This window comes from Ceratotherium simum, chromosome 11 (assembly GCF_057802395.1).
Source record: "Ceratotherium simum simum isolate JZ-2026a chromosome 11, ASM5780239v1, whole genome shotgun sequence".
NCBI lineage: Eukaryota > Metazoa > Chordata > Mammalia > Perissodactyla > Rhinocerotidae > Ceratotherium > Ceratotherium simum.
Window position 1 is genome coordinate 39476270 of NC_141910.1, and position 25290 is coordinate 39501559.

Here is a 25290-nt window from a genome sequence, read left to right on the forward strand (position 1 = left end):
AATCAGAAACTTTGGGTGAGGCCCGGGCAGCAGTCTGGTTTAACAAGCCCTCCAGGTGATTCTGATGCTCACTCAACTTTGAGAAACTCTGCTTTAGGACATCTCTTTGGGTCTTGCTGCACAACAGAGAATGTGTTTTCTAAGCAGCAGTTTGGAGAAAGTGCCTAAATGAATGTCATTTGGTAATTTCCTAGCCTGTAGCTCTAACCTGACCTCTCCCGCTGCTCCTCTGTTGACACGTTAATTCAGCGAACCTGCTTGCGTGTCTCTGTCTACTCTCTCCTAATTCCCCCTGGAGCATTTGCCCTTTTCTCTCCCAGTCAGGTACCTCTGAGCAGCCTTCAGGGCCCATCTTAAATTTTGTTCCCTCCTGAAAGCCCTTTTTTCACTTCTTCCAATAGAAAATAAGTGCCCGGGCCGACCCCGTGGCTTAGAGGTTAAGTGCGCACGCTCCGCTGCTGGCTGCTGGTGGCCCAGGTTCAGATCCCGGGCGTGCACCGCCGCACCGCTTCTCCGGCCATGCTGAGGCCGCGTCCCACATACAGCAGCTAGAGGGATGTGCAACTATGACATACAACTATCTACTGGGGCTTTGGTGAAAAAAAAAAAGGAGGAGGATTGGCAATAGATGTTAGCTCAGAGCCGGTCTTCCTCAGCAAAAAGAGGAGGATTAGCATGGATGTTAGCTCAGGGCTGATCTTCCTCACAAAAAAAAAAAAAAAGTGCCCCTTGCATTCATTTTGGTCATTCTTATGGCTTTTGTATTCTCTTTACCTACCATTTTCTGTGTGACCTTTGGCAAGTAACTTAACTTCTCTGTTTCCTCATCTGTAAAATGGGAATAATAATAGTGCCTACTCCATTAAATGAGTTAATACTTGTTGAAGTGCTTAGAATAATACTCCACAGGTGTCAATTCTACAAGTATTTATTGGTGGGGAAGGGTGAAAGCGGTAAAGGGGCACCTGTCTGTGGTGCTGAATGGCAACTGGACTTTTGGTGGTGAACATGATGAAGTCTATACAGAAGTCGAAATACAGTGATGTATGCCTGAAATTTATATAACGTTATAGACCAAGGTGACCTCAATAAAATAAATAAAGTAATTATTATTCATAGCATTAAATAATGGGTATGTAATGTTCTATAGTGCATGGCACATAAATACTCAACAAATGTCAGCTTTTCTCACTAACAATTTTAGGGTACTGAGCATTTCGCAATTTTGCAGTTGTCTTTATCCTCCCATTAGTTCCCCCCCCCCCCCCAAAGCCCCAGTAGATAGTTGTATGTCGTAGTTGCACATCCTTCTAGTTTCTGTATGTGGGATGCGGCCTCAGCATGGCCGGAGAAGCGGTGCGTCGGTGCGAGCCCGGGATCCGAACCCGGGCCGCCAGCATCGGAGCGCACGCACTTAACCACTAAGCCACGGGGCCGACCCCTGCTCCCATTAGTTTTAAAGCTTTTTGATAGCTTTCTTGGCTCTGAATCTTTATAGCTCCCAGAGTACCTAATATATGCTCAATAAATGCTTATAGAATTATACTGAACTCGACAGGCAGTGTAGGTCAAGAAGTCCCAAAGGAGCCCTTCCTGAGCACGTACTCCATCTCCCCCTTCTTTGGGGTGGTGCCTTCGGTCCCTGGCTTCTTGATGATGTCATCCTTCCTCAAGGCCCTAGAGGAAGCAAGTGGGTCTGAGTGCCCGGTTCTTGAGTCCAGCGGATTACACACTCTGCCTGGAATATCTCTTTCAGATAACAGGTTCCTCTGAAAATTATCCAAAATGGCCTAGACAGTTCTTCCTGTTTTTAATTATGTTTTAAAGAGCAGATCTCTGAGCCATGTTTCTGACTCCTTGCCAAACAAATGAAACTCCTTTTTAATGCAGTGTTGTCCTTAGGCAGCAGTGGGTGGGAAGGATAGGGAGGTGGTAGCAGGGGACCACCGTAGTGTGGTCTTCTCATTACTAAACTGTAATGGGATTAGGTTTTTAGGCATTGAGAAATAGAGATGATGATACAAAGGTTGAGGATCCCAACTGCCTGGGGTTTCCCTGCTGCTTTGTAAAGATGGCTGCCCTCCTGCTTGAACTTGGACTTCTGCAGAGTCTGAGTTAAAAGCAGAGATGTGTCTGCAACTGTAGCTGGCAGGTGGTGGATGGTGGCCTCCATGAGGCACAGTCATATTGGAGCCTGAGTCCCTACTTTGCCTCTTGGGGCAAACTTCTTTTTGAAACAATTTGATGTGTAACTTGAATATTCTATAGTTTTAATTCCTGGATTATTGCAAGCCTTGCAGCTTTTCAATTACAAGTAAGTTTTTTCAACAGTTACCTTAGTCTTTTGCATTTCTATTATATTTATGATAGTTTTCTAGAAGTCAGTAGTGTTCACTGAGTTATGAAATATCTAAATTTCAGCAAGGCATTTGACGAAGTCTATCCTGATGTTCTTGTAGATAAAATTCTGTGGACAGAATGCAAAGTTAAGAGGATTCATAACTGGGGAATGACTAGACCCAAAGACAGCTGGTTAATGAATTGATGAGAGCTTGGAGTGGGGTGGGGGACGGGGGCGGGCAGGGAGCCAACTATAACACTCGCCAAAGACCTCTGTCCTCCACACTGGCCCAGCCCACATTTTTAGTAATTATTTGATTGTGGGCATTTATGGCATGCTTGTCAAATTGAAGTTTACCCAACTTCTGTTGGATGATGAATTTGTTGTATGAAGAATCTGGGTTCTGGGAGGTACCCAAGACTTCTCCCCCAGTCAGTCCCTAGTGCTGCCAATTTTATTCCTCAGTGCTTCTCAAACCCATCCTCTCCCTATCCCTTCCTTACTTGAGGCCCTCATCATTTCTCTCCTAGACTACTGCAGTAGTCTTTTTTTTTTTTAAAGATTTTTTTTTTTTTTTCCCCCCAAAGCCCCAGTAGATAGTTGTGTGTCATAGCTGCACATCCTTCTAGTTGCTGTATGTGGGACGCGGCCTCAGCATGGCTGGAGAAGCAGCGCGTCGGTGCGAGCCCGGGATCCGAACCCGGGTCGCCAGCAGTGGAGCGCGCTCACTTAACCACCAAGCCACGGGGCCGGCCCCATGCAGTAGTCTTTTAACTGGTCTCCCTGCCTCTAATATTGCTATCTTGGCAATAACACATCAGGGAACATGTTCACCTGACCTTGTTGTTTAAAATAACCCTCAGTGGCATTCCCTTGCCTACAGAAGAATGTCCAAGCTCCTTCGCATGGCCTAGGAGGTTCTCCATCTCCTGGCCACAATACTGCTGTAGCCTCATCTCCTGCTCTTCCCCACCTCAAATTCTATGCTGTAGTGATATCAGACTGCCTGTAGTTCCCCATGTGGTCCATTCTGTTTCATGCCTTTGAACCTTTGCTCTGCCTTTGGTGGTTCCAATGCATTCTCTCCTCTCTTCTCCTTTAAGACTCAGGTTCATTTACACCACTATATTAGATATGCCTAGTCATTCGTTTCTCTTTCTCAAACGAGACTATAAACTCCATAAGGGCAGTATTCTTATTTTATTTAGCACCCAGCACATAGAAAGCAGGCAATAAGTGGTTTTTTTATTAGAACTGAGAATACGAAAAGATCTCAGCAATCTAAAAGGCAGACCATAAAACTTAACAGGGAGATAAAATTTAACAGAGATGTACTTGCGTTTAAAACAAACAAACAAAGAAAACAGGTCTCGATCTGAGTACCTAGTACAAGGTGGGAGAGGGATGACTCACCACCATCAGTAGACCATGGAAAAAAAGAAAGGCTGTGATTCAGTTGACTCTGCTCCACATGAGTGAGCAGTGTGATGCAACCCCAGTAACCTAGCGTCAGAACAGGCAAAGTAGTAGTCCTGCTGGGCAGACCATGCTCGAGAGTCATATTCCGTTCTGTGGGGCCACACCGTAAGAGGGGGTGAAGCATGTCCAAAGGAAGGCAGCTAGAATAGTGAGAGAAGGTGAGCCCCCTCGTATGGGGAGGAGTTGAAGGAAGGAGGGGTGTTTCATCTGGAGAAGACAGAGGGGCATAATAACTGTATTCAAAGGCCTAAAGGGCTCACTGGGAACCTCAAAATGCAGAATTAGGCTGATGAGTGGAAACTCCAGAAAGAACTTCATGACAGTTAGATCTACTAACAATGGAATAGTCTGTCTTGTGAGCGCCAAGTCACTGTACTGTTCAACTAAGAGCCTCTGAGAAGAGGTGCTGTAGAGGGGATCTGAGTCCCTGAAGGAAGTCTGGACTAGATGTCCTCTTATCCTGCTAAACTTTAAGGCTTGGTGATTCAAGAGGTCACTCAGTTCATATTTATTGAATACTGGGGAGGGGTGCCAGGAGCACATCTTCTGAAAGGAATGCCTTTTGTCCCCCTAGGGGAAATATTCTGAATTACCTAAATAGAAATTGCTTCTGGGCCAGAAGCCTGAACCTTAGTGGGCTAGTCGCTTGTTACATCATTGTGTCAGGTCTACTCAGGAAAGACATCTGACAGTCCCACCCAGTGTATCCAGAACGTTGCCTTCTCCCATGTCCTTTTGTGGAACTTTGAATAAAGTGATCACCTCTTTCTCTTTGCGTTTTAGTTCTGGAGCATCTCGGCTTCTGGGAGGAAGTCAGAAGGATCATCTCAGGATCAGAGCTGATAACGGGATTTCCCTATACCTTCACGGTGCCAGGCCTGCCCCAGTACCTCCAGAGCCTCACCAAGCTAGCCATTGCCGCAGTGTGGGCAGTGGCGGCCCAGGCTGGAGAGCAGACAAGGGATGTTCCCATCTACTTCTCTCAGCTTTTAGAGTCTTCCTTCCCTGAGGTGCGCCTGCTGACACTGGAAGCCCTGTTGGAAAGGTTCTCAGCAGCAGCCTCTGGACTAGGAGAGAAGGGACTGCCTCCCTTGCTGTGGAATATGGGAGGGACGTTCTTGATGTTGGCTATAAAGGAAAATCACCCAGAATGCTTCTGCAAGGTAAAGTCTCTGGTGTACTGACCATCCCCTTCCGCTCCCCACACTCTTTGGCGAGCCCACCGGAATGATAAGATCATGAAGGCAGGGTTGGGTTTGGCTTCTCCAGGAGGAATAGAAAGGAGATTCAGCATCCAGAGGGCATGGACTCTCTTTGTATGTGCTTGGCATGGCTTCATGCATAGAAGGGCACTAAGAAAAGTCTTTGATGATAATGGTATTGATGACAGAGATTAACCAAAGACAGAGATTGAGAGTAAGCCACTCAATGCTCTAGGAAACAGAGCATTGAAAATTGGCTGTGGAATGTGTTAGAGGGTAGTCTTTGCTGACCTGGCTATTTGGGGTCAGATGGCCACCTAGAAAGCATAATCAAAAGGATAGGGCACTGACATAGGAATCTGAGCATCTAGACTCTGATCCCAGGTCACTAGGGTCCTTTGGGTGTGTCACTGCTCCACCCTGTCTTGGTCTCCCAAAGGTATTAAAGGGGAAATAAGAAGGTAATGGGAGCTTTTTGAAAGATAAACCCCCTTATCGGTACAAGTGATTATTATTTAGCTTCTGGAGACTTTTTCCTGAGTTGTGTTGTTTTGTTTTGTTTTATTTTTCCCATGGTCTGGTTCACACAGATACTGAAAATTCTCCATTGCATGGACACCAGTGAGTGGCTCCCCCAGACAGAGTGCTGTATCCATCTAACCCCAAAGGAGTTCTTGATCTGGACAATGGATATTGCTTCCAATGAAAGGTTTGCCCCCAACACTCCCTGTGTGAACTGGGTGTGACTTGTGGTCCTGTCAGTCAATTATGTAATGAACTTGAGCACAGTCCTGGACCTTTGTTCCTTTCTAAATCTCAGCCTAGGAGCATGTTCTAAGCTCGTGTAATAGAATGATGTCCGAGTTTCACATTAATAACCAAAAGACATTACTTCTGGAGGCGTTTGTATGGCTGTGAGGTGGAGATTTCCAGCATTCACAGCCACATGGATTACAGACTATCTATAAAAGCCATCTGTATATCAGTATATAAATCTGTTTGGTTTTATTTTTTGTGTTTTTTGGCTTACTTTTTCTAGGTCTGACATTCAAAGTGTAGCTCTGAGACTTGCCTCCCAGGTGATTGCTCACCATATGCAGGCTTGTATGGAGGTAAGGCCGATCCTGCCTCTGTTCTGGGGTCAGGCTTTTGTGCTCTTATTTACTTGGAAGGTGTCAGTAAGAGTGAACTGTCCCAGTAGGCAGAATCACATGGCGTATATGTGTAGCTTCTACAAAAATGTTGTTCATGTTGATTTTTCTCTTTGGATATAACTTGTGAAGAATTTTCTGTGCACCACCTTGGGCATTTCTTTTCTGTTGTTCTGGGCACATTTGCTTAGAGTCCATGACAATAACACAACCTGCTGCCCACTCCAGCACACACACACACAAGCCCAAACCCCTTGTCTTTTCCAATTTTTCTAGCTAGATTCTTTATTTAAAGAGGGAGCGAGCGAGTCATTTCCGAGGACTGCAAGTCACTAGGATTGCATCCTAGTCCACTAAGTATGAAAATATATCACTAAGGCTTAAATATTCCCCCAGAACGTGGCCCAGCTGGCTCTGCATGGAGGCCCAGATGTGCCCCACCTGTCTTACTTGTCCTTTAGGGGCGAGGTGGAACTAAAGTAGTTAAGATGGGAAGATGTCTCAACACAGATACATGCATACTTGGGGCATAAGAGAAAGGTGCCACCATCACAGAATTATAAGTAGAAGGAAGTCAATACTAAGTAAAATTACCTGAAGATCTTGGTTACATATCACCACGCTGTGCTAGTGATGGCATAACGTTGCGGATTCCAATTTTTTACAATAAAGCAGCACTGAGAAAGGACTGGAGACACGAAGATAAACAAAGACTGGAGGGACAGTGTAACAAGAGAAAAGGAATGTTAGATCATGACATTAAATGCTCTAGGAGGGAGGAGGCTGTGGGAACCCAGAGGAGGGAGGGAGTATTTGGGAGCTGAGGAGGACTTCCCAGAGGAGACTGTTAAGTTCAGAGAGCCTGGGGCTGGGCAGAGAGAAAACCAGAGGGTGAAGATTCAGCAGAGACACAGTTTCCTTGAGTCTGTCATTCAGAGGCAGACCAGGGAGGCCAAAGCTAGGTGGTCACTAGGAGATTAAAAAAAGTCAGTTGTGTGTCTTGGAGGGGGAAGGGGAGGTTTGTAGGAAGGGAGAAGATTTGCTAAAAAACTGTAGCCCAGAGGGGAAGAAAAACAAGTTCTAGAAAAGTAGTCACAGAGCAGCCTAACAAGTCTGCCAAAAGACGTCATTCTCATCTAAAGCCATTCTAACCAGTTGTCATGTGCATCTTAAAGGCACTGCTTGGTACATGAATGAAATGATATTTGATGAAAATTGGGAGTTTTCCAGGGAGAAGAAAATTAACAAAGCTGTAGAGAGGGGCCAGCCTGGTGGTATAGTGGTTAAGTTTGCATGATCTGCCTCAGCCACCTGGGGTTTACAGGTTCAGTCCTAGGTGTGGACCTATGCTCCACTTATCAAGCCATGCTATGGCGGCGTTCCATATACAAAATGGAGGAAGATGGGTACAGATGTTAGCCCAGGGCCAATCTTCCTCAGTAAAAAGAGGAGGATTGGCAACAGATGTTAGTTCAGGGCTAATCTTCCTCACAAAAAAACTAAAACAAAAACAAAAAAACAACACAAAACAACAACAACCACAAAAAACTGTAGAGAAACACATAAAAGAAGTTTCCGGGGAAACCTGGGTTTCTTTGTGCATTGGGAGTCAGCATCTTCCTCAGGGTCTAAGATGCTCACCAGTTTAGCTCCATAGATGATCAGAGGAGCTAGTAGTCTCATTTTGAATATTTAAAGAAGCTTAGTTGATAGGAGAAGTAAAGTATATTTGAACCAGTAATCCACTTTCTAGAAAAAGTAAAAAACTAGGGTTTAAAAGATAGAAACAACCCAAATGTCCATCAACTGGTGAATGGGTAAACAAAATATGGTATATCTGTACAATGGAATATTATTCAGCCATAAAAAAGTAATGAAGTACTAATACATCCTACAGCATGGATGAACCTTGAAAACATACTAAGTGAAAGAAGCCAGTCACAAAAGACCGATATTGTATGATTCAGTTTATATGAAATGTCCAGAATAGGCAAATGCATAGAGAGAACGTAGCTTAGTGGTTTAGGGCTAAAGGACGGGGGAGATGAGAGGATGGGGAGATGATAACTAAAGCGTACAAGGTATCTCTTTTTGGTGATGAAAATGTTCTAAAATTGACTGTGGTGATGGTTGCACATTATCTGTGAATACACAAAAAACCATTGAATTGTATACTTTAAATGGGTGAAGTTGTATGGTATGTGAATTATATCTCAATAAAGCTGTTGCTATAAAAAACAACAGGACTTTGTTTAAACAATAATGTGAGTTAGGATGCCACTTTAAATGTTGTAACAGAAACTCATAAATACATGGCTTAAACCAGATAGAAGCAGTCCAAAGCAGACATGGTGGCTTGACAGTGTTAGGCCCCCAGGCCCTTCTACCTTATTCTGCTGTCCTGAATGTGGCTTCTATCTTATGGTCCCAGATGGTTGCTCCAGCTCCCATCATCTTGTCCTTGTTCAGCTAGCAGGGAGGAGAAACCTAGGAAGAAAACTAGGAAAACCTATTTCCCAGTGCATGACCGGAAGTGCGCAGATACCATTTTCAATGACATCCCATTAGTCAGAACTTAATCATGTTACTCCCAAATGCAAGGGAGTCTGGGAAATGTAGTCTTTAGCTGGGTGCCCACATGCCCAGCCAAAAATCTGGGGTTCTGTTACTAAAGATAGGAGTAACTGGTTATTGGAGCCAACAAGTATTATTTGCTGCCACAGTCTTTCCCCAAAATTTTGTCTTTACTGAAGCTATCAAATACACCAATGTTTTGAAAACCTGATTTACATCAGAAAAGACTCAAGGAACTTGCTTGCTAGTTATGGTGACTCCATATTACTGAAAGGCAAGTCAGATTTTCTTCCCACTGCACAAAGAGCTAATTTGCAGATTCAGTTTGGTGTACAGAGCGCATCCCTAATTCCCTGTCGGCCCCTGATTCATCTTCTGAACTGCTGTACATTTTGTGCTTTCAGACCAGGGACTCGGTAGCCCTGGAGCTGAAGCAGTGGGTTCAGTTGGTCGTCTCATCCTGTGGAGATCATCTTCCCACAGAATCCAGGCTGGCTGCTGCTGAAGTCCTCACCAGCACCACACCATTTTTCCTCACCAACCCCCATCCCATCCTTGGTAAGTGTACTGAGTGGGGGGAATCCATTGCACCAAATGCATTAAAAGCATGAATAGCTATTCTAGGCTAAAAAAGAAGGGAAGATGAAAAATGACAGCATGCACCGTACCTTTACATCTTTCAGATACATTCCCACCCTCTTAGTTCCTGCTCTAGTCATGTTTCACCAACAGCCTCTTAACTGGCCTTTTTTCTTTCAGTCTTGGCCCCCAAAGCATTCTCCTCATGCTTGCAAAACCCTCTGTGGTCTTTCTGAAGTATAGATCTGATCATTTCTCTCCACTGCATAAAGCTTTTGCATAGGTTCCTGTTGCCTTCAGGAGAAAATCTAAACACCCTTTAACATGGCTCATAAGGCCCTTCCTGTTCTTTGCTCTGCCCACTCCTCCCTCCTCATCGGCCACCACTCGGGCCCTATGCGTCATCAGCAGGGAACAGTTCTCTAAACAAACTGCTGCTTGACTGACTTCTGTTTGTCTTTCGAGACTCGGCCTAACCGTCACCTCTTCCAGGAAGCCTGTTGCAGTGATCCTGGTGAGAAATGAGTGGGTCATTGTGAAGCCATGGCATTGAAGAATAAGAAAGGACAGGCTCAAAAGGCATTTAGGAAGTAGAGTCAACAGGACTTAGTGTTGAGGTTAATGTAAAAGAAAGATTCAAGAGTGACTTCTAGGCTTCCAGGTTAAGTGACTGGAAAGACTGCCAGTTCCTGAACTTAGTTTCAAGTTTAAGGCATCTTTGGGACATCAAGGTAGAGAAATTTTGAAATCAGATGGATATTTGGATCTTAGCTGGTCTCCAACCATTTCTCCACTTTCGTGTCTCTTTCCTCACTGCCACCCCAGTGCTTCAAGAGTAATAATTAGGAAAGAGCACATGTCAATGGTATTGGAGAGAACCAAGCTTTAGGAGATCCTAAGGAATTGAAAAAGCAGAGAGGTTTTTGTTCTGTTTCGTTTTACTTAAAAAAATTTTTTTTAAATTGTGGTATTTTGTTTTGCTTTTAAGCAGAGAGTTTAATAAAAGGAAAACCAGGGACCTAAAGCCGTGCTCTGTCCCGACCCTGTCCTCTGCTGCCGTCTTATCCCTGTGCTGTCGTGCTGCGATTCTCTTCCATTCTTTACTGGAATTCTGTTTTTGTTCACTTCTTCCGTGCCCCGCCCTGGAGAATAAGCTGTGGTCCGTGCATCCAAGGAGCTTTCAGTGTAGTTGTAGAGAAAGGATTTACAGAACAAAGCAAAGAATTTTTTGTTTAGATGGTAGGATTCCAATTTTAAGTGTTATTGGAGTTTAGACCAATGAAGTGTCTGACATCCCTGGGTCTCTCTGAGAAACAAAGTGGTCTTTTTTTTTTTTTTTTTTGTGAGGAGGACTAGCCCTGAGCTAACATCCAATGCCAATCCTCCCCTTTTTTTCTTGAGGAAGATTGGCCCTGGGCTAACATCCGTGCCCATCTTCCTCCACTTTATATGGGACGCCGCCACAGCATGGCTTCCCAAGCAGTGCGTCAGTGCGCCCCCGGGATCTGGGCCTGCGAACCCTGGGCCGCTGCAGCAGAGCGCACGCACTTAACCGCTTGCGCCACTGGGCCGGCGCCCAAAGTTGTCTTTGAGATCCTTTTCATTCATTCTTCTAAGTGACTTGCAGGTGTTTTTCTTACACCCAAACAGGGGCTAAAAGGGAACCTTCCCTGATTGTGATTTAATCGTTGGACCCAGGGGAATAAGCAAAGGTTTATAAACTTTGGTGAAGCTTCTCCAGTGCGGGTAATATTATTTTGCAGGACATTTTCTGGGTGTCTTTGGCTACGCTAACCCAGCTCATATCAGGCAAAATGTGTGTGGAATAACCTGGAATTCCTGCGTGAAATAGAGTCCTGGGCAAGAGCCATTAGTTCTTTTTTTTTTTTTTTTTGAGAAAGATCGGCCCTGAGCTAACATCTCTTGCCAATCTTCCTCTTTTTTTTTTTTTTTCTCCCCAAGCCGCTAGTACATAGTTGTATATCCTAATTGTAGGTCCTTCTAGTTCTTCTATGTGGGACACTGCCACAGCATGACTTAATGAGCAGTGAGTAGGTCTGCGCCCGGGATCCAAACTGGTGAGCCCCACGCTGCTGAAGCGAAACATGTGAACTTAAGCGCTGCGCCACCAGGCCAGCCCCTGGTTCATAATTAATTGCTGGAGCTGGTTATGGCATTATAGGCAATGAAAAGTCAGTGGTGGCTGATGGGCCACCAGAACATGAAAAATAGGTACAGAACTGAGAGACAAAGGACATTAACAGTGCATGGGGATAAGGATAGAACAAGTCAAGGATAGAACAAAGTCATTTAAGATAAAAGAAAAATTGAAATGGACTAAAGAGGGGAGGTTGAGTATCTTGGGGCTATAAATGACCATATTAAAGAGGAAAATATTAAGAAAGGAAAATATGAAACCCTAGAGAACAATTAGAATGTATAGATTCTGAAAGATGAGTAAAATTTAAAGCCAGATTTATATAAGAAAAGAGAGAACGAAACCCCAGAGGGAGCCGTTGCTGTTCTTAATATGACTAAAGCATTGGTGACTCGGATAGCAGGTTCTCTGTGGACAGACAAGGGAGAGGGTAGGCTAAGCGGAGTTCTTAGGACAGGGTTGGTTCCCCATTGAAAGCCTAGGAATGAGGAGTGGTGGTCTTCTGTGGCCCTCCATCTCGACCCTCCACAAGGCTGGGCCCACCCGCCTATACAACATGTATTCTCTCTTTGAGGCCCTGCCCACCTCTCACCTCCCTCCTGAAGTGGTCCTCAGTTACACGAGTCCACTGTGACCTTTCCCTGTTGTGAGTCATAGCCACACATTTCCATCCCTGACTTCTCATTGCCTTGTGTTCTTGACTTGATGGTCCTTTCATTTGCTCAGTTGCAGACACTGTTTTTTCCTGTTCTGTCATCCACAACAGCACCTAAAACGGGGACTAGACAGTGTCCCTGCCCAGGGGCAATGGCAGTCAGCTAGTGGGCCCCACACAGACTGGTGCCTTTATGGTGGTTCCTTGCCCTTTTTTGATTCTTGATCCCCAACACATAATCTTGATTGAAACTTTGCTTTCAGAATTTATAAGTTCAAACAGTCACTCAAATCAACACTGGACTAGTTTCCCCAAAGCACTCTTGATGCATAAAGTTTCATTCCTGAGAATCGTGAGTCACTGTGGACAGTCAGCCAGGCTGCACTTTCTCAGGGCCCTTGCTGGGGCTGGTTGCCTCCCTCCAGAAGCCTTCTCCTCCTCCTCCTCCTCAAAAAAAAGACATTTCTAAACCTGCCTCCGTAGGGCCGTCTCTCTTCCTGTGTTTGTCTGACTCTCAGGTCTTCCTTTCTTGCAATACCCAGAAAGAAAGGACTGGCTATTGCTCATTTAACACTGCCCTCCCCCACCATGGATTTGAAGCAGTGTTTGTACCTGCCTGTAAATTGCATCCTAGATAATTCGAATTCCTTTTGGTGTTCTTAGGACTGCAGGATACACTTGCTCTCTGGAGGTGTGTCTTCACCCTGCTGCAGAGTGAGGAGCAAGCCATCAGAGATGCAGCAACAGAAACTGTGACAACCGCCATGTCACAAGAAAACACCTGCCAGTTAACAGGTAACTGATTCTTATCCCTCTGCAATGCTTTGTTGCTCTTGGACAGGAATTGGCACACTTTTTCTATAAAGGGCCAGAGAATGAATATTTTAGGCTTCGTTGGCCATTTAGTCTCTGTCTCAACTCGGCCACTTTAGTGGAAAAGCAGCCATAAACAATAGGTAAACAAGTGGGCATGACTGTGTTCCAGTAAAACTTTATTTGCAAAAACAGGTGGCTGCCCAGATTTGATCTGCTAGCCATGTCCTGCTCTAGGACATCATAGAGAAAAATTGTTTTCAAAGATAGAAATGTAATAAACAGTGCCTTTTGTTAGTTATATTATCATCCTTCCTAAATAAGACCAAGTCTTGATAATCTGCGTGGTTACCTAACCCAGGAATCACAGATCCATCATTTTGTTCCTCTTTAAGTTTTTTACACACAACAGAAACAAACGAGTGTAAGTTGAGTTCTCCACCTTGTGCCTCGGCTCTCATTTGGTGGTGGAGGCACCAGGAGGCAGGAGGGGAGGAGAAGGAGGAGCAGCCTAGATGGGTGGTTCTGAGCTCACAGCCACTCACCTCATAATATGAGCTGTTCCGGCCCTGGGCCCTGGTCATCTGTGTGTGATGACCAATGCCAGGGAAGCAAAGGGGGGCTGCTGGCTGCGGGTGGAAAATGGGCTGCTGGTTGGAAGGGACAGGAGGCAGGAGGAGTAGAAGCAAGGTCACACCTCTGGACACGTGGCCATCTGGGAGGGTTGCTGCTTTGGTGGACTTGGATTCCCTGCACTTGGGACTGGGTGTCAAGAAAGATCTCTGGGTCAGACCATCCCAAAGAGAAGCAAGAACACCATTTTGAGGCAAGAGATCACAGGCTGAGCAAAGAAGTTTACCTTAATGGATAGCAGGATGGGTGGGGAAATAGCCATACAGTGTTGTAACTGATTCAGGACCCCTCAGCCCCATGGCTAGTGCTGCAGTCCCGGGAAGCTTCCCTCGGATGTGTGAACTTCCCCATACCTGAGTCGTCCGTTGTAATGGTCTGGGTACTTTTCTCTGTGTATATGGAAGAAGCTAGTTTTTTTAATAATCTCTCAGCGATACTATTCCAGACCAAGTTTAGCCAGGATCAGCTTTGCCTCTCAGTGGAAAAGCATTCAGATTGGTACTGCGAGTGTTGTTCAAGCAGCCTTCTCCCTACCCCCATCCCAACCTGTCAGATTTCCTGGATATCTAAAATTCTGCCATTAGTGATTCATTCCTTTTTCCAATTGTGCGTTGTCCTTAGAAGGACACACAGAGCCCCCAACGCGTGCTCAGTAAATATTTGGTAGAACATAATACTCACTAGATTCCTCTAGGACCCTCTCCACCACAGATGGGAAAGATAATTTCATAGTGGAATTCGTAGGCAGAGTTCTTCCCTCCTAATCTTTATAGTCTTTGCCCTACCACCATTATTTCTTAAAGAATTTTTCCAAATTCATTTTTAGTAAAACTATATTACCATATTCTCCCTGCTTCTAGTTTGAATTTCTTCTCAAGAAGTAGAAATCATTAATTATATATTGAGTGCCTTTTGCATGTAAAATTCCATGTGTGAATGCCTCTGAGGGAATAATAAATATAGGAAGCTACTGGTCTATCTTTGTATTCCTCATGTTGGTCTATAAAAAAGGATCTGAGGTGTAGAAAAGACAAGAATTCTATAACAACTAAGTGTGGTATGTTACCCTGGACCAGATCCTGTACTGGAGGGGTGAAAAGCCATACAGGAAATTATTAGAATTACTGACGACATTGAAATATTGTCTGTAGATTAAAATCAATGTTAAATTCCTGAATTTGATAACTATACTGTGGGTTTGTAAGAGAATATTTTTGTTCTTAGGAAATACACAGCCGAACTATTAAGGGGTAAAGAGGCCTGCAACTTACTCTCAAATTGTTCAGAAAAAAATAACACTATGTGCTCATATAAATAGTAAACACAGATATGGAGTTGCTAGACTTGTATCTTTTCTGTCTGTTTGAAATTGTTTCAAATAAAATATTTTTAAAAAAATCCAATTCCACAACTGGAAAAGACCAACATAGTGTATATATTGATAGACTATCTGACTGGTTTATCAACAATTCAGCCCCCAGTGAGACTCCATTCTCCTAAATTTTATGAAAACATCCTGCCTCCCCCACTTTTTTTACTCATTTTGAGTGATTTTTGGCATCCAAAAAATCAAACTCAAGCCAGATTCCTCAAAATCAAAGATCTCAGCAACATAACATCACTGGGTGAGGACACTCGTTCAGCATGTCCCTGGCATCCCCGTGTGTTCTCTGTTCAGCCTGAGAGCAACACTTAGAACCTCATAATACAGCTTGATTTTCTTAGGCAAAAATTACACATCTTTCTGCTTTAGACTGAAAAGTAGCTGAGGCCTGAGGGTCATCCCTGATTTCTCACTTTAGTCAGAAGTTTAACCAGCTGATTTATCAGAACAATATTATCTTGTTTTGACATCTCTCAAGGATATCAAGCAGCGGATGGTAATTTTTCACATTCTTTCAACATACAGGGACTTTGTAGAATACACTGCTAATAGTTTACTCTTTGGTGTCCCAAGTTAGTCATCACTATTGGATCTGGAATACTTTGAAAATGTATGTCATTAATTTTGTCGCTTAATTGGTGGTTTGATAAATGCCACAGTAAAATAATATTATTAAATTTTGTTAATATTTAATGTCTTTGAAAAGGCTAAATGTTGTTAAAATAAATTAAATTAATTCTTACTTTTCTTCCTAAGAAAAAAACATGAGGACTCCCTTTCTCTGAGATCTCATTCTGTAAATGAGGGCTGGATGCAGACGGAAGGAGCTTTGCGCTCGTATTGTCTAACAGCCTGCGGGGGACATGGGGAAGTGTGAGGTGCATTTTGACAGTGGGGTCTAGGAAGGTTCCTGAGAGTGGAGCTGGCCCAAAGGAAGAGATCAATGAGACACAAATGAGAGCATCAACACAGAACGAAAAGCCAGAGCCAAAACTTGGATTTGGGGGAACTCGGGAGCTGACTGGGGAGCAGCAAGTGGACTTGTGTGGCCAGAACATAGGCTGAGGCCAGGGTAACGGAGTGGAGATAAAGCTAGAAAGGCAGGGGTGCCCACACTTGGGATGACTTTGAATGCCAAGCCAAGGACCTCCTTCTTAAGGGTTTTAAACAGGGGAGTGATGTTGCCAGAAATGTGTGTTTGAGGAGCTCTTTCTGGCAACAGTGTGTGAGATGGATCAGGGCTGGGGTGAGTGAGGGAAATTTCAAGGCAGGGAGACCAACTGGGAGCTGGTAGCAGTAGTCCTTATGAGCTGCCATCAGTGTGATGGAGTAGAGAGAGCATGGGGGGTAGACTCAACAGGATTTGGGGGCTGGTGCTTGTGGGAAGTCAGAGAGAAGGGGAAGCAGAGGTGACTTCAAGGTTTCAAACCTGTGAGGTGTCCAGGCGAAATACCTGGACTTGCCCCTGGCACTGAGGTAGCAGTTGTGCCGTGGCATTCCAGGAAGTGAAATTACCAGGAATCGGGAAAGGCATTCAGAGGCCACATGTCATTGTGATCTGGGACAGAGTATTCTTTAGGCCTTGGAGAGATTGGCAGTGGAAACTGAGAGGGCAAAAGGGGACCTTTATCTGCTATGGAACAGAATGAACTGTCCAGCTCTGTCCTACCCTCTCCAGCACACTGCCCAGTTATCCTGGGAGCCGCAACACTCCTTAACAGGGCCAGTTATTGGTCCCAGTGGGCACTGGCTAGGAACTATCAAAGAAGAGGCAAACATTAAACCCATCATTCAGGCTGCATCACCCTAGCATGTCACTTGGCACACAGTTGATTTTAGGTACAGAGTTGTGGTGTGAATGAGTTAATGATCCACATGGAAGCCCTGCAGAAAATAACTTGGTGTTTAGATGGCCCTGGTGAGGATGGATCTGTTGTTCACCTTTTTTGCCTGCTGAATTCTCCTGCTGTCCTTCTGCACTTCACCCTGCATGGTCACCTGGAAGGTGAAATTCACAGCTTATTAACAACTCTCTGAGCACCGCCTGAGACCCCCTCAGCCTTGAAAGTATGACTTCAGGAAGCCTCAGCAGTGGGATCCTCTCCGCCACTTAGGTCCCCAGTCCTCTATGCCAGTCATAGAGCGAGCACACCAAGAGGAGCACAAAAGGGCATTTCTAGGACTGCAGAGTAGGGGACTGAAATTTGCGGCTAGGATAAGAAAGTACATGGGCAGGACTCCAGGTGGGGCTCCACCTTTCTCCTTTCCCTGCTCTGACTTGACTTAGAGCCTTGAAATGCTCTGGGAAGAGCTCTGGTTTCAAGAGAAGAACTCAAGGCCGTCAGCTCTGCTGCCTCCACTTCCCTGGGTCCCCTCTTCCTCCCGAGCTGCTCACTCATGTCTGTCTCCTATACTGTATCGGGATTTCATGTCAGATTTCATTTGAACAAGTGCTTCCATGTGAGGAAAAAAGCAACCTGGACAGTGTTGAAATTTAAATCACTAACTTTGTGTGATTCTCCAGTTAGTCTGACAGAGTTCTGGGTAAAAGCAACAGGGCAGGACCCTGTGAAGGTGCAAACTTCATCAGGCTGCTTTTGGAGGAAGAGAGGGTGAAAAAACACCTTTAAAAAAACCACCCTGGGCTGGCCCCATGGCTTAGCGGTTAAGTGCGCACGCTCCCCTGCTGGTGGCCCCGGTTCGGATCCCGGGTGCACGCCGACGCACTGCTTCTCTGGCCATGCTGAGGCCGCGTCCCACATACAGCAACTAGAAGGCTGTGCAACTATGACATACAACTATCTACTGGGGCTTTGGGGGAAAATAAATAAATAAATAAGTAAAATGAAAAAGATCAGAACAGAATTAAAAAAAAAAAAAAAAAACACCCTACCTAGAGGGCTAGAAGCTGGCCGGAATTCAGCAATTGGGGGTGAACACCAACAGGGGTGTTTGAGCCTTTCCTGCCTGTAGAGCCCTTTGTCTCTGATGCCGGCTCTCTCTCGTGGGTTGAACTTGAGATGCTGTGGAGTCAGACTTGAGGAATCCAGGACAGGAGGACAGATGGCACAGGCCTGAGGGGTCCTGCAGAGACGGCCAGATCTGGAGGCCCCCAGGAGGAACCCCACATGCCCACCCAGCAGAGATGGAGATCTCTGTGAGCTGGAGGAGACGGGGTGGGAGAGGCCGTGGGGGTGGGGCAGGCAGGGGGCTGGCTTTCTGAACCCCCTTCTTAGGCTCCGTGCCCTCCCCAGCACGAGATCTCCCTCCCTCCTCCTCTTTCAGCTTCAGCCAGGGTTTGCTCCTGATTCAGGCAGCCTCCTCCCTTCCCCCATTTCCAATTGTGAGATTCGGGAAAAAGTTCCTGATGACCAGCAGTCGGCTTTAGTTGATGCAGGCTAAGAAAGAGAAGCCAGTTCATAAGGAGTTTGAAGGGGCTCCAGACCTCAAACTCATTGTCAGTTTTTAAGAAAGAGAGAAACAGACAGACACACACAGAGGGAGAGGGAAGCAAGTGTGCATACCCATGCGCACGCACGCAGCTGGTGGTGCTTTTCCTGGGAGTACTGGCTCCAAGTAGTTTTGATCCCTCCCTCTCACCAGGCTCCTTACCCACAAAAAGTCATGTAAAACTTCTGGTCATCCTGCCACATATCAATGTTTAGTGGTGACGCATTAAATCCCACCTTTTCTACAACACCCCAGCCCTCCAGGATCTCCCCTTTCTCTGAACTGCTGTGGCATTTTGTTATTGTGTTGCCCCAAATAGCCCTTGATTTTCTACTCTTGTATTATTTTCTCTTTCATGTGCTTTATTTAGTTTTATCTTCCCAACTAGCCCATGAGCTTAGGGACTGTCTTCTATTAGGTACACAGTAGGTGCTCCATTTGTGTTGATGGGCTGATCTTTCACCACAACAGGCCACCTAACAGTCATTGATTGTCTCAGTCAGTCCTGAGTTCCCTAAGGAGATTAGAGTGCCCTTTGAAACAAGAGAAGGCTCCAACCCAGGCCTACTGACCCTCCCTGCTAGAAGCAGCTCAAGCGGCACTGGTTTTCATTGCTTTCTACAAACTGGAGTGTCAGTCCTTCTGAGTGACGCGCTGTCTGGGTCTGGTAGACTAAGAATTGGCAGCCTTTTGTAGCATTTGGCCCTTCCTCACTCTTACCTCTCAGGTCTGGGTCTCAGATTGCAGGGCCAGGGAGCCAGCCTGGGGCTACAGGGGCCATGGCCCCGGGTTAACCAGGAAACACCACAGGAACCTCTGTGCTTGGCATGAGGACACGTGGAGACAATGAATAATGATGGAGCTTAGCAGGGAGGTGGAAGAGTGGAAACAGGAGCAGGATGTAGAAAAATTGAGACTCAGAGGTTGTAGAATGTGGTGGGGAGGAGGCAAGTGGCATTGTAGGGCTGAAATGAAATAGTCATATACCGCAGGGCAAGGTGAAGAAGCGAAGATCCAATGCCTGCTTAATTTCCCCAAAAATGTGTTTCCCCTCCACCCACACGCACACCCCTACCCCCTCACACACATACACACATGCACCATTGACACCCACACATAGCCCGAGAGCCAGCATGAGAGTATGAACACATCTTACATGCTCTGACCCTTGAGCAAGCAGGGAGGGAGGCCGGTCACCGTGACATTACACAGCGGCCCCAGGTGACCGCCCAGTCAGCAAAGCCCTGGGCCTCTGGGACTTTGCGCTGAGTCACAAACGGTTCCACCCCCGGAACCTCTCAACCTGCCCACCAGGTCCTCCTGCCTAGGCACACGCCCAGTGGGAGGCCCAGTGCTTTTTTCAATTCCTGCAAGTTCACGGGGTCAGGTCCTGGGAGAAGGGCTTTCCAGAATGGCCTCCCTCCTCCCTCCTCCCTCTCCCTTCCAACAGGTTCTTTCCTAATGTACTCAGATAAACTGCCTCCAAAGTGACTTTTCTGTACTGTGGTACCAGAGCCTGGCCCCAGACTCAGTTTTAGAGGGCCTTTAAGCTCCATGAGTGTAATCTTCTACGTATGTACCAAGTAGCTTTTTCTGGAGAAGAATGACCCAAAAAGAACCAGTGCACTAGAATGTACCTGTCTCCAGGCCTGACCTACATTCCTCTTAGGACAAGCTAAACTTATTTGCCTCTCTCATTGCTTTGTGCCTATTTTTAAATTCTAAATTGTTTTCTCACTCCTCCCTAGATGATCCACAGCTTTTTGTCTTATTATTTAGGTATGAGGCAAAAGGTGGTAACATCAGGCATATTCATTCAGGTATTTACAAAGTGCCTGTCCACCAGGCTTGTTTCATGTCCTAGTCCAAGCTCTCTCTCCTGGACTTCTGCAAAAACCTCCAGCCTCGTCTTCCTGCCTCTGCTCCTGTCTGCTCTTGTCTGCTTGCAGTCTATTGTCCACGTCACTATTAAAGGGCTCTTCTTAGGGCGTAGGTCAGATGACGTTGCTCTCCTGCTCAGAACTCAGTCTCAGCTTCAGTATCGTCCCTGCAGAGAGCCTGACTTGACCACCCAGTTTACAGTAGCCACTCAGTGTTTGCTCTTACTTCACCCTGCTGGTTTAATTCTCTGCATAGTCTTTTCACTATCTTATCCTTTTACTGTTTATTTATTTTGTGATTTCTGTCTGCTTTGCTTGCTGCTGTATTCCCAGAACCTGACACATAATAGATGCTCAACAAAAATCACTGATGGATGATCAGTTGGATGAAGGAATGGAGGAATGTATCAATCACAGTAGTTAAATACAATAAAGAGATTAGTGTTTTTAGAATCCACCTAAAGTGGGTGGGGCTGTTGGAGTCTCTGTTGTGAAATTGTCCTGAGGCGATTGATTCCTTGTTATAGCGGATTAAATCAACTACTGTAGGCCCCACCCCTTCCCAAAGACATTAATTCAACAAGGAGCTGATGGAGCATCTATTAAGGCTAGGCCACTGTGGCAGATCCTGGACTAACGCCACCTCTCCCTCACCATTCCATCCTGTCCTGTGCTGCATGGAATTTCTTGAGCAAGAGTTTCATCCACAGGGGCCCATGGACCTAGCATGGGGCTGGCACTGGGAAGTGCCCAGCAGGGGAAGAGCTTTCAGGGGATCAGCAGGCCCTGGTCAGGGGACTGGTGGCAGCAGCTCTGAGAATGGGGGCCCTTCCTCCTGAGGCCCGTGTCTGACAGTCTCTTCCCACTCTGAGGACGAGTGGTTGAGTGGGAGGAAGGAGAACATTACCCTCTGGATGCTCCTGCGTCATCTCACCTCTTTTAATCTTCACAGCCACTCTATGGGATATTTTACTGTTTTCTCCATTTTAAATATGAATAATCTGAGATTCAGAGAGCTGAAGTAATGGACTCAGTCAAGGTCCTATGGAAGGTGAGTGTTGAGCCAGAATTAGAGCTCAGGTGCCTGTGGTGACGGAGGCCTGGCATTTTCTGGGCCTCTTCTAAGACAGGAAAAGGAATCCTGACCCAGCCTCTAGGTTTGGAAGCTAGGAGTTAATAGAAGGAAAACATTGAAAGTCTTCTAAACTCAATGTTGTGTTTGAAAGGAAGACACTGGAATCATAACCCGAGAAAATGGAGTGGGGACCCAAGAGCTCAGATAAACAGAGCTTGTCCTGGGGAACAGAGTAGAAGTTGTGGCACCCAGGGCAGTTGTAGCCACAGATGGCAGAAGGTCCTACATCAAGGCTGATTGTGTCCCCATTTTCCAGTCCTAGAGGAAGAGAGTCACACAACTTGAGGGTTTTAGAGCCTCTAATTTACAGATGTGGAAACTGAAGCCCAGGAAAGGTAAATGATTTCCCCAGCGTCACATAATTAGTGGCGAAATGAGGTCTAAAACACAGACCCATGAGACACCAAACAGCACTTCTCTCTACTGCTCCCCAAGCCCTGATTGACAGAAAAGAAGTGACAGAAATGCAGGGGGGCGCTGGGAATAATCCAGACTCCTGAGTTGGAGGGAACCCATTGGGGGTGAGATGGGTGCTGTGCGGTAAGGGGAGAGGAAATGGAAGACTGCCTTGGAGAGAGGGCTTGGAGTAACTCCGGCATCACAGGGGTGGGAAGAACAGAGTGTTCTATGAAACCAGGCATCTCCCAGCAATAAAACCACACCCCGCAGTCAGCCCTGAGATTTGGCGGCCTCGCTCCCTCCTGGGCCTCTCTCCCAGGGCCGCTTGGGTGTTCATCTGTATTGTGAGAAGAGTTCCAGGGGAGGAAAGGCAAGAAATTAGGAATGGTGATTCTAACTCTTAAGCGGCCCTCTGGCATGGCCCAGACGGAGGGCGAGGGAAATGGCTGTGGACAGAAGGTAGCTGTGCAGGAACTAGTTCTCTGTGTTCTCATTTATTCCTTCAAAACGAAGATGCTTGATCAAGCCAGGAGCCATTGTCCCCCTCCCCTAGCTTCGGTGGGCTGTCCCCGTGGAGCCCCAGTTACCATGTATCAAATTGCCTTCCCATCAGTTGCTGTCCCAGGAATCTGGGCCCATGACGTTCACCTGTGTCTCAGCAAGTGCGTCACTGGCAGCTGGCCCCCTGATGTGCAAAAGCAGATGCAAACTAATGCTCCCGTCTTAAATCTGGGAGCAGGTTGCCACCGCCACTGAGTACCCCGGCTGGGCCTGGTTGCTAGGGTGATGGGATTGTTTCCATGGCCTCCAGTGACTAAGCCCCAGAGAGACAACAACAGGCTCCTCTTGAGGAAATGAGAGTCATTTTTGCATTATTTTGCTTCCACTGTTGCTGCTCCTGAAAGCCAAGCTCCCTGGGCCCAAGGTGACTGACCCCTGTGGGTGGCGATAACCCCACAGTGTGGGGCTTAGGCCATCTGGCACTGATGTGGCTGGCATGGTTTTGTCTTCCCTCTTAGTCAGGGCAAGCCCAGTTTCCGCTGATCCTCATCCTCTGCTCGTGGCCTCAACTCTCCTCTTCCGTGCTTTCCTTTTCTGACCTCAGGAGCTTTCACTCTCCTCAGCTAGGCCATGTCAGGATGCAAGTTTCTCTTTTCACTATTGCGAGCAGCCTTCCTTTTATTTATTTATTTATTTTTGGTGAGGAAGACTAGCCCTGAGCTAACATCTGCTGCCAATCTTCTTCTTTTTGTTGAGAAAGATTGGCCCTGGGCTAACATCTGTCCACATCTTTCTCTACTTTATATGTGGGACGTCTGCCACAGCACGGCTTGATAAGTGGTGCATAGGCCCGCACCTGGACTCCGAACCCATGAACCCCGGGCCACTGAAGCAGAGCGTGTGAACTTGAGCGCTATACCACCGGCCGGCCCCAGCGGTCTTCCTTTTTTAACCTAAGCCAGTTTCAAGAGTTAAGGTCACCTCTCTGTCAGGGATAACCAGATGGGCCTCCCTCCTCATGCGCTCCTGGGCTGCTTAGGATGGCTGAGGAGCCCTGCTGCCCAGTGCCCTCCTCCCCCAGCGCCTCCTCCCCCAGCTTCAGGCCCGACTTCTCAGGGAGTGCTCTTCCTGCACACTCCATCCACGCCTCTCGTCCGGCGCTGGCCTGTGCCCTTTGCCCACCTGAGTCCATTCACCTACAGACTTGCCAGAGGACTGATCTTTTGTCTTCCTCTGGTCCCAACAACCAAATGATTGTCAAATCCAGACTGTTACAACATAGCTACTGCCCGAGAAAGTACATCTGGCCACCGTAGTACCCCCTCATTCTTCAACATCCTGCTGTTACCCCAGGAGGTGTGAAGGGTGACATCAGAGACCTGTAAAGCCTTCATCCTGCCCATGAAACCCTCCAAGTTCTTTTTTTTTAATTAATTAATTTATTATTTTTTTTGTGAGGAAGATCAGCCCTGAGCTAACATCTGTTGCCAATCCTCTTTTTGGTGAGGAAGATTGGCCCTGGGCTAACATCCGTGCCCATCTTCCTCTACTTTATATGGGACGCCGCCACAGCGTGGCTTGACAAGCAGTGCATCGGTGCACGTCCGGGATCCGAACCTGCAAACCCTGGGCCGCCAAAGCAGAGCACACGCACCTAACTGCTGCGCCACCAGGCCGGCCCCTCCAAGTTCTGTCCTTTGATCTCTCAGAGTGATAGCCTGGGCTTCCTTGTTCCTACTGCTCTTTTTTGACTGCAAGAATCCACATGGCAGGAGCTTATAGGCAGAAGAACAGAATGAATGGTAGCTCTGGTGGTCACAGGCCATCACAGAGAGTACAGTCATGTGCCACATAATGACATTTCGGTCAACGACAGACCATATGTATGACGGTGGTCCCATAAGATTAGTACCATACAGCCTAGGTGCGTAGTAGGCTATACCATCTAGGTTTAACACTGATATTTGCACAACACAATCGCCAAACGATGCATTTCTCAGAACGTATCCCCCTCGTTAAGTGATGACTGACTGTATTTTTATCTGTGCACATGGCGGGTGTACGTTAGATAAATGTATAAGTTGGTATGTTGTAAATCTGTGCACTTTGCAGGGTGGCTCTTTGTAAAGAGTGCACAGAAGCAGTTTGAATGTAAATGTATCTATGGGCATTAGGAGGAATATGGGATTTTAGGAGATATGCTCTGGCCGGTTCACTGATGCATCATGATTGCATAAGTAAGAAATGTTCCCCACACTGTCTAAGTGAGCAGGAAATCCTCACTGTAGTTCAGTGATTCAGCTTTTCAAAAGTGATTTCTTGGGAGGCTGATCTGCAGGAGCAAAGGCGGAGAGCATCAAGTGGGAATCAGAGACAAGGGTTGGCCTTGACAGCGGCTTGCTTTCTCTCTGTCTCTCTGTCTCTGTCTCTCTCTGTGTCCCTCTCCACCCTCCCCCAACTCCATCTGAAGTACTCAAGTTCCTGGAGTGCAACCAAGGATCTTAGTTTGGGGCACATCTTGAAATCGACTTTCTGATGTATTTTCTTGGGGTTTCAAGCATGAAACAGCTGGTGTTTTGGTTGGGGTATAGATTTGGCACCTGTAACAGATCCAAGTTAGCAGCTATTTCTCCCTCCTCACATAAAAGGCTGAGTGGACTGTTGTGGTGGTCCACAACCAGCAGGGACCCACACCTTCTTTCTTGGTGCTCTGCCATTTTCGGTAGGAACCGTCCCTCTCATGATCCAGGGTGGCAGTTCCAGCTCCCACTGCCGTGTCCACAGTCCAGTGAGCAGGAAGGAGGGAGGAGAAAGGCCCACCAGGAGGTTACACACACCACTTCAGTGGTGTCTTATCAGCCAGGACTTAGTCGTGTGCCACATGGCTCAGCAAAGGAGGCTCAGAAATACGGTTTTGAGCTAAGTGGACACGTGTGCAGCTAAAAAGTCTATTTCT

The 25290-nt window shown here is 46.5% G+C and overlaps 1 protein-coding gene across 3 annotated transcripts in view; it reads left to right on the plus strand.

Moving 5' to 3' along the window:
- THADA (THADA armadillo repeat containing) overlaps nt 1-25290 on the plus strand; it is a 313262-nt gene that overhangs the window by 256711 nt on the left and 31261 nt on the right. For all 3 annotated transcript variants that reach the window (XM_087436835.1, XM_087436834.1, XM_014792321.2), the window contains 5 exons: nt 4604-4983; nt 5613-5731; nt 6062-6134; nt 9152-9305; nt 12803-12934. In XM_087436835.1, coding sequence (XP_087292961.1) covers nt 4604-4983; nt 5613-5731; nt 6062-6134; nt 9152-9305; nt 12803-12934 — 858 coding nt within the window. The remainder of the gene's footprint in view (nt 1-4603; nt 4984-5612; nt 5732-6061; nt 6135-9151; nt 9306-12802; nt 12935-25290) is intronic.